This window comes from Dictyostelium discoideum (assembly GCF_000004695.1).
Source record: "Dictyostelium discoideum AX4 chromosome 1 chromosome, whole genome shotgun sequence".
NCBI lineage: Eukaryota > Evosea > Eumycetozoa > Dictyosteliales > Dictyosteliaceae > Dictyostelium > Dictyostelium discoideum.
The window spans coordinates 3,397,920-3,407,919 of record NC_007087.3 but is presented as its reverse complement, the minus strand read 5'-3'; the positions used below and the strand labels follow the sequence as shown (position 1 = coordinate 3,407,919).

General features: G+C 20.8%; 4 protein-coding genes across 4 annotated transcripts in view; 2 read left to right on the top strand and 2 right to left on the bottom strand.

Annotated features, from left to right (window-relative positions):
- Positions 1–931: 931 nt before the first annotated feature.
- DDB_G0270930 (hypothetical protein) lies at positions 932–1,725 on the bottom strand (the record flags this gene model as incomplete). Its single annotated transcript, XM_641131.1, has 5 exons — positions 932–980; positions 1,021–1,034; positions 1,433–1,550; positions 1,587–1,611; positions 1,653–1,725. 5 exons carry the CDS (start codon positions 1,723–1,725, stop codon positions 932–934), a joined length of 279 nt encoding a protein of 92 aa, XP_646223.1.
- A 99-nt stretch (positions 1,726–1,824) lies between these two features.
- Positions 1,825–5,796, top strand: DDB_G0269718 (hypothetical protein; the record flags this gene model as incomplete). The annotated part of the gene is made up of 1 exon (XM_641130.1): positions 1,825–5,796. One exon carries the CDS (start codon positions 1,825–1,827, stop codon positions 5,794–5,796), a length of 3,972 nt encoding a protein of 1,323 aa, XP_646222.1.
- Positions 5,797–7,317: 1,521 nt separating this feature from the next.
- sir2E (NAD(+)-dependent deacetylase, silent information regulator protein family protein) lies at positions 7,318–8,933 on the bottom strand (the record flags this gene model as incomplete). The annotated part of the gene is made up of 6 exons (XM_641129.2): positions 7,318–7,615; positions 7,698–8,134; positions 8,247–8,338; positions 8,458–8,486; positions 8,624–8,727; positions 8,862–8,933. The coding sequence occupies 6 exons, from the start codon at positions 8,931–8,933 to the stop codon at positions 7,318–7,320; spliced, it is 1,032 nt and encodes a 343-aa protein (XP_646221.2).
- Positions 8,934–9,775: 842 nt separating this feature from the next.
- DDB_G0269716 (hypothetical protein) overlaps positions 9,776–10,000 on the top strand; it is a gene marked incomplete at both ends in the record, with an annotated part of 1,141 nt that continues 916 nt past the window's right edge. The window contains one exon of the mRNA XM_641128.1: positions 9,776–10,000. This exon is cut by the window's right edge and continues 515 nt beyond it. Within this exon, the coding sequence (XP_646220.1) occupies positions 9,776–10,000 (225 nt within the window).

The window sequence follows — 10,000 nt, the reverse complement described above, 5'->3', positions numbered from 1 at the left end:
CTCTAATTGGTAATAAAATATAATAGTAATACTCTTTTTGAATATTTATTTAATAGTAATTATATTATTATAATTATAAATAATATTATTAGTGTTAGTATTTTATTATTATTATTTAATTTATTATTATTTTGTTATTATTAAATTACTTTATGCATTCCTTTTTATTTTTGGGTACCAAAATTAAACAAAAAAAAATAAAAAAGATATCACAATAATTAAAAATAAATTTTAAAATTTAACTGTTAATATTTTATCTAAAATAATATATATATAAAGTAAATCAACAAACAAATAATTTTTTTTATTTTTTTTTAATTTTTTTCATTTTTTTTTTACTTTTTTTAAATTAGGCTTTCAATTTATTTATCTATAAATTTATTAATTTATTTATCTATAAATTTTAATTTTATTTTAATTTTAATTTTATTTTAATTTTATTTTAATTTTAATTTTTATTTTAACTTTATATAATTTTTTATTTTTTTATTTTTATATTTTTTTTACCACAAAGTGCTCCTCTATTATTTCTTTTTTTTAATTTTTTTTAATTTTTTTTTTTTTTTTTTTGAGAAAAAGATATTAAAATTATAAAAAATAAAAAAGATTGGAGAAAATATTTTGTTAGAAAAATTAATTTTATTTGTACATTAACATAAACTATATAGGTAATCATAAAATTCATAATTCATTATATCACAAAAAAAAAAAAAATAAAAATAAAGATAAAAATAAAAAAAAAAATAAAAAAAAAACCATTACCCTAAAATCTTTTTTTCCAAAAAAACCATTAATTTTAATAAAAAAAAAAATAATTATAAATATAAAATTTTAAAAAAAAATATGAAAAAAAAAAAAAAAAACAAAAAAATTTACATAATATTCAAATATACCAACAAATAATATATTTATTTATTTCATTTTATTTTATTTAATTTTTTTTTTTTGGATTAATGTGTATAATTGAAAAAATATTTTTTCTTTAATTAAAAATAAAAAAAAAAAAAAAAAAATAAAAACCTATGGGCTATTAGCTCTATTGATTTTTATAAATTATTATTCTTTTTGTCCTAAGACAAAAAAAAAACCCACAAATTTTATTTTAAAAAATAAAAAAAAAAATTTTAAAAAAAAAAAAACAAATTAAAGAAAAAAAAAAAAAAAGGGAGTATAAAAAAAAAAATCATTAATAAATCTATTCGGATTGTTGAAAATCAATTATTGTAGTTTCTCAAAAAAAAAAAAATAATAATAAAATATCATAAATATTTAATAATAATTCATAGTTGGGTTTTTTTTAAAATTTTTGTGATTGAAGGGAAATTCTAAAAAAAAAAAAAAAATAAAAATAAAAAAAAAAATAAAAAAAAAATAAAAAAAAAAATCACAAAAAAAAAAAAAAAAATCAAAAAAACAAAAAAAAAAAAAAAACCAAAAAGTGAAAAAGCTTATGATTATTACAACTTGAAAAAAAAACACTGTTTCCTTCTATTATATCATCGTGGAACCATATATTAAATTTTATTTTGAACATATAATATCCTCTTTTTCTTTTTTTTATTTATTTTTATTTTTATTTTATAAACAAAACTAAAAAAAAAAAACTAAAAACTAAAAAAAAATAATAATAATATAAAATTAAAGGTACACACCCTCAAACCACAAAACACAAAACGATAGAAATTTTATATTTAAAAACTTAAAAATAAATTTTTTTTTTTTCATTTTAAAAAAATAAAATCGTTTAAATTACCAATCAAATATTAATATTAGAAAAAAAAAAAAAAAAAAAAAAATACTTTTTTTTTTCTTATAAATGCAAATATGGAATCGATTGATAAAGGATTATTTAATTCGTTTATAACAGATTATCAAAGTGGTGCAGCTATTATAAGTAGTGGTGGTAATAGTAATAGTAGTGGGAGTAGCAGTAGTAGTAGCTTTGATAATAAAGATGTTTCTCACCAAAAATGTAATGGTAATCGGATAGTTGGTGGTGAAAATAAATCAAACAATTTGAATAAGAGTGTTGGTAGTGAGGATATAGGGAAACAACAACAACAACAACAACAACAACAACAACAACAACAACAACAACAACAACAACAACAACACCAACAACAACAACAACAACAACAACAATCTCAACAACAACAACAACCTCAACAACAATCATCAAGTACTAATTGTAATAATAATAATAATAACAATGAAAACACTGATGAATCTACAGGTAGCAGTGGTGGTGGTAGTTGCAGTAATACAGGTTCACCATTAACAAATTCATCAAATGTAATATCTGTGGTGAATTTAACACCATTGGTTATCCCACCATCACCATCACCTTCACCATTACCCTCACCAACTACAACACCAACCTTATCATTACCAACAACAACAACAACAACAACAAATAATACTAACCACAACAACCATAATAATAAAAACAAATCAAACAATCCATCACCGGCACAATCACCTATAACAACACCATTATCATCATCATCGTCAAATAGTAGTAGTAATAATAATTCAAATTATTCATTTCATACAACTAAAAAGAAAATTAATGGATGTAAGAATGCAGCTTTTGGAATATTATCTAGGGATAGAATTGATTTATTATTAAAGATATTATCACAAAAGAATCAAATTACATCGATGGATCAAAAGATTACAATTTATTTATCGATTGAAGAGCTATTATCATTATTATTGAATGAATTGGCTAAAAAGGGTATACCATTAACAAAACTTGGTATTAGATTGGTTGGAAGTACAGCAAGTATGATCGTTAGTTCAAATTCAAAGAGTAGAATACCACAAGATTTCAATGATATCGATCTTTGTTTTTTCCTCTCTAGAAGAACCAATTTCACTCATCTCTTGGAATTGGAAGAAACTATTATCGCTAGAGAAGTCTATCGTCAAACTGGTATTATCATCTCAAAAAAAGATGTATTTGAAAGATTTTTTAGGGAAAGAGTTAAAGTTTGTAATTATAGTTCAACTCCAACTTCAACACCTTTAACTTCAACAAATAGTAATATTATTAATAGTAATAATAATAATAATAGTGGTAGTAGTGGTAGTAATAATAGTAATAGTAGTATAAGTACCCCATCAACCCCATTAATTACCTCTTCATTATCATTATCACCATTATCACCATTACCTTCACAATCACCATTATTATCACCATTACCTTCACAATCACCATCATTACAATCTTCAAATTATTCACCAACAGTAGCAACAACTACACCAATATTATCATCACCAAATATCAATAGTAGTAATACCAATAATACCAGTACCAATACCAATAATAATAATAATAATAATAATTTTGTAATGGAAGATGATTGGTCATTAATTAGTTTAGGTGGTGGAGAGGGAGAAAATTCAAGAAATATCGATATCAAATTCATAAGAAAAATACATAGAGCATATGCCTTTTCATTGGATTCATTCCATATTATTTTAGATCCTTTAATTGAAAATTATAAACAATTTCTTCCACAATATCCTCAAAATATAGATTACATTATAGCAATGGCTCACCAATTACCAAATACAATGAAATCTTCATCAATAACACCACCAACAACTTCATCATCATCATCATCATCATCATCATTATTACCAACAATAATAACCACAACAACATCATCATCATCATCATCATCATCAACACCCTCAACATCAACAACCTCAACAACAACAAATCAACAAATAACAAATAAACAACCATCTTTATCATGTCCACAAACTCCAATACATTCTTTATCAACTAATAATTCCAATCAAACTAGTGAGAATGAAGCAGAATCAGAAGTTAGTGAAAATGAAGAAACCAATAGTAGTGTAAATGGATGTAGTGTAAATGGTAGTAGTAATGTTAGTAGTTGCAATAATAGTAGTGGTAGTGAAGATGAAAGTTCCTCTGAAAAATCATCGTCTTTATTATCTCCAAAGAAATTAAAGAAATCTTCAACTTCATCCTCATCAAATTCCTCTTCATCAATACCAACATTAGATCTATCAAAAGGTATTAGTGGTACAACACTCATTGTAGAATCTTCTTCAACTCTTAGCGCTCCTTCTTCACCAACTGAAGATCATTTTTCTGATTCAAGTAGTACAACTAGTACATTATCACCAACACTTGAACCAACTGATTCACCTTCAAATTTACCACCACCTTTTTTAGAGTTAGATAAATTATCATCACAACAACAACAACAACAACAACAACAACAACAACAACAACAACAACAACAACAACAACAACAACAACAACAACAACACCAACACCAACACCAACAACAAAACCACCACCACCACCAACAAAAACAACAACAACAACAAACTTCCTCAACCACAACATCAAATCTTAACAACAATAAACCATCACCATTATCCACTTCCTCGTCCTCCTCTTTCAAAAATGTAGAAAATGTACAAAAAAATAATAACTGTAACAATAATAATAATAATAATAATAACAGTAAACCATTGGGTCATGAAGATTATCCACCATTAAATGTTTCAAATAACAAAAGTGATTCAAATTTAAATAACTCAATTTGGAATCAAAGTTTAATTCAAAAATTAAAGAATCCATCAAATAAACCAAACAGTAATAACAGTAATAATAATAATAATAATAATAATAATAACAATAGTAATAATAATAATAACAATAATAATAATAATAATAATAATAATAATAATAATAATAACAATAGTAATAACAACAATCATAATGGTAAAAATAATAATCATAATAATAAATCACAACAAAATAATAATTCAAATAGTGCACCAAATACTCCAACTTTACCAAGTTTAATGCAATCCTCATCGTCATCATCATCATCATCAAACAATAATAAAAAAGCAAGTGTCCAAGTTATTAGTATTTTCGGAAATTATCATTTAGCAAAGAATGATTTAGATTCAGGTAGAATTTTATGTGTTGAACCAAAACAAGTAAGAAGAGGTATTTTTAGATATTGTCATGAATTGGCCAAAGGAAGATTGGCAACTGAACGTTCCTATGATCAAATTTTTAGAGAAACATTTTTTACTCAAGATAAAATTAAACCCACTGAATTTCAAATCACTTTAGTTAAATATATAAAAAAACATAAATCAATTTCAAACTTATTTTTAAACCATTTAGAAGATCTTTTAAAACAAACAAATAATTATAATCATCATACTAATAATAATAATAGTAATAATAATAATCACCATAACAATAATCATAACCATCATAGAAAAAATAATAATAATAATAATAATAATAATAATAATAATAATAATAATAATAATAATAATAATAATAATAATAATAATAATAATAATAATAATAATAATAATAATAATAATAATAATAATAATAATAATAATAATAATAATAATAATAATAATAATAATAATAATAATAATAATAATAATAATAATAATAATAATTTAACACCAACTATAATTTCAACAACACCAACAATAACACCACCACTACCAACAACAACAACAACAACAATTATTTCATCACCAAGTTTACCATTACCTCAAACATCATTGATCCCAGCGGTTAATAATGAAACAAAAGAAGGAACAGCAATAACACCAACAACACCAACAATTTCAACTATACCAACTACACCTTTTCAACCAGCTTCTTTCGAAGTTTATATAAGCGAATATTTAAATATTATTTGCAATTTGAGGACCAATCTTTTAAGTAACGATTTTGATTCTCTTTTTACAATAGAAAAGAGGGTTTAAATAAGTTTCAAATAAAAAAAAAAAAAAAAAAAAAAAGAAATCATAAAAACTATAAAAAGAAAAAAAAAGAAAAAAAAAAAGAAAAAAGAAAAGAAAAAAAAAATTAAACTATTTAAAAATTACAAATTAAAAAAAAAAAAAAAAAAAAGTATCCAAATAAAGTTATATAAAAAAAAATCTGTAAAAATTAAAATTAAAAGTCTTAAATCTATTTTTTTTTTTTTTTTTTTTTTTTTTTTTCATCTTTTTAACAATAATTTGTTTATAAATTAAATTAATCATTAAAAGTAAAATTAGATATGTGAATAGATTTAAATAAAATTTCGATTATAATAGCCATTTAGTGAAAAATAATATTGAAGACCAAGTTAAAAAAGAAGATTTTTTAATAAAATGATTTTAATTTTAAAAAACATATAATTTAGTTCAATAATAACATAAACGAGCAAAAACAATAACCAAAAAAAAAAAAAATAAAAAAAATAAAAAAAAAAGTTAAGTGGCAAAAGAATTTAGAATTTAAAATTAATTGATAATTTAAAAAAGATTATTTTTACTATTTCTTTATTTTTTTTATTTAAAAAATTATTAAAACAAAACTGATTTTCAAATAGATTTTAAGACTATTATATTTATTAAAAAAAAGTAATATGACTTGGGGATAAACTGTTAGTGAGATAACCCGACATTAAAAACTCCACCTTGTGAAGGAAAAAGTCTATGTTTATTTTATTCTAAAATAGTTATTATTTTTATTATTATTACCATTTTTCACTTAAATTTTCAGATTCTTCATCTGCTCACATGAATCTTCTATATTATTTTCGTCACAGTCATCTCAAGTTTGATCAAAAGAATCAAATGAATGGGTTTCATAATCGTCTTGGTCTTCTTCCTCATATGAATCATCTGAATGTTAATTTTCCAATTCTATTTTGATTTAAATTATTTCTCCACATTAAATAAAAAAAGTAAAATAAAATGCTTAATTTACACCCACCATCTTGCCTTATGCTTTTCCTTTTCTCTCTTTTATTTTGATAAAAACACTTCATAAATAATAATAATAGGAAAATTGAGTCGCCAACCAAAATAAATCTCAAAGGTTAAACAAACAAAAAAATAAAATAAAATATTGAAGTAATTTGAATTGTTTATTGAGTATTTTTACAAATTTGTTTTTTTGAATCCCACACAAAAAAAAAAGGAAAACAACCAATTATTATTATTATTATTATTATTTTAATTATTATTATTCTTATTATTTGTTATTGTTTTTTTTTTTTTAAATTTCATTTGGTACCATTAGTTATTCTATTTTCATTTGTTTTATATTATTATTATTATTATTATTAATGTTATTATTATTATTATTATTATTATTATTATTATTATTATTATTATTATTATTATTATTATTATTATTTTTTAATTTAAAAATATTCTATTTCCAAAATGGTTTCTTCTTTTAACATTATTACTTTTATTATTTTAAATACTATTTCCTTTACAAATTATTATTTACACTTTTACACTTGATTTTGTATCATTTTTTAACATTGCTTCTTTTAATAACATTGAATTTTCAGAGACTATTCTTTTGATAGTATTTCCATACCAAATTTGTTTTTTACCATTATTTCTTTTTTGAGCTTCATAAAGTAATTGTCTCTCTAATAATGGTAATGTAATTTCACTTTTACCAACAATACTTTTTAAACCTGATATCTTTGTTTCTTTAAATATATTAAAGTTAAACATTTTTTTACGTTCACTTTGAGCATGACAAATAACTTCTTCAGTAATACCAACTGAAAAACTAAAAAAAAAAATTAAAAAAATTAGTATATAAAATTAAATGTATTCAGAAAAAGAAGAAAAAAAAAAATTAATAAACATACCTTGTACCAATAAAAATAAAAATATCAGCTTCTTGAATCCAATCCATTGCTTTTTCAATATTATAAAATTGATGAGAAGAATAATTTTCATCGAATAAAAGTGATTGTGGTAAAATTGGTTTTTTACATTCTGGGCAAAGTGGAGGAGTGATTTCAAGATTACCTTGTTTCATTGTTGTGCCATTGATTGAGTAGTCACCAATTTCAATATTATCAATAGTATCATCATATTCGAATCTACAACCCTTGGTAATACACTTATATAATGAAATTCTACCATGAACTTCCACCAATTTCTCTATTGGTACTTTTGCTTTCAAATGAAGTGCATCAACATTTTGTGTAATAACATTTGATCCTAAATATTCTACAAAATTTGAAATTGCAAGATGACCACTGTTTGGTAGTGCATCAAGATATTCTTGCTTTTCATGAGTCTAATTATTAAAATAATTTTTTTTTTTTTTTTTTGAGAGTTAGATTTTTATCTTTTTTTTTTTTTTTTTTTTTTTTTTGTTTGCTAAAATGTTTATTTTAATAAATACATACTCTTAACCAAAAGTGATTCCAAAATTGTGCTGGGTCTTGTTCAAACTTTTTTCTTGTACCCCATTCGGTAATAAAGTTTGACCATACACTAGCTAGAGAATGTGAGAGAGAGAAAAAAAAAAAAAAAAAAAAAAATAGAAACGGAAATATTAATATTAATAAAGGAATGAAGAAAAAAAAAAAAAAAAAAAATTTATTTAAATAAACTTACTCTTTGTATTACGATATGCTGAAATACCACTATAAATAAGAAAGAAAAAATAAAAAAGATCTTTTATGTTAGCATTTAATGTGACTTTTCAACGAAAAAAAAAGTCGACTTTTTGGTAAAATGAGAAATATTAAAAAAAAAAAAAAAAAAAATTAATTTTACATACGAATTAATAGAGAGACCTGCACCTGTAATGAATAATATCTTTTTACCTGATAACATCTCTTTTGCTAAAAATTCAAACTCTTTTTTATTTTTTAAATAGTATTTCTATAATGAATAAAAAAAAAAAAAAAAAAAAAAAAAAAAAAAAAAAAAAAAAAAAAACGTTTTAATAAATTATTTGATTATGTGTATATATATCAATAAATTAATTAATAAAATATCAATAATAAAATAATTACCATTTCAACATCTTCTTCTTCTACTATTGTATCGTCTATCACCATATTTTCAAAAACTATATCATCTGTCATTGTTAATCTTTGTTATTGTTATTGTTATTGTTATTGTTATTGTTATTGTTATTGTTATTGTTATTGTTATTGTTATTGTTATTGTTATTGTTATTGTTGTTTTTTTTTTTTTTTTTTTTTTTTTTTTTTTTTTTTTAATAAAATAAATATTAAAATTATAAATGCTTATTTTATATTATTTTATATATATATATATATGTATATATATGTATGTATTGAATGTAAATTACAATAAGTTTTAAAAATAGAGAAAGTTTGTCTGTTTTTTTTTTTTTTTAAATTAATTTTTTTTTTTTTTTTTTTTTTTATTTTGATTTTTTGTTTTGTTTTTTTTTTATTTTATTTTTATTTTTTTTTTCATTTTAAAATTTTTTTTTTTTTTATTTTTATTTTTTTTTTTATTTTTTTTATTTTTTTTTTTTTTTCAAAATTTGGGAAAAGAAATTTTTGGGCAAAGGGGAAAAAAAAAATCAAAAATAGTGATTGAAAACAAATTAAACTACAACCAAACTCAAAAATAATAACATTAATCTTTTTTTTTTTTGTTATATATAATTTTTGGATCCAAAAATGGTAAAAAAAAAAAAATTTTAAATTAAATGTTATTATTTTTGTTTAAGTAAAAAAATAAAAAAAGTTTATAAATATAGGTTTTTAAAAGAAAGAGCAAGAAAAAGAAAAAAATATTTTTATAAAAAAAAAATAAAAAAATAAAATTTTATTTTAAAAAAATAAAAAAAATAAAAATCAAAAAAAAAAAAAAAAAAAGTTAAAAAAGGTGCCTTTTTTTTTTTTTATTTTATTTTTTTCTTTTTTAAAAATAAAAAAAAAACTGTATAACAATGAATAAATCAATTAAATTATTTATTTGTTTTTTTGCAACATTAGTATGTATCACCATTGCATATCCAACATCATATTATATACCAAATGTACCATACCATAGACAAGAAACACAATACAACTGTGGTGATGCATCACTTCAAATGGTATTGGAATATTATGGAAGAAAGATAGACCAATTAGAGATAGATGATGTTGCACGTACAAGTAATAAAGTTGGAACA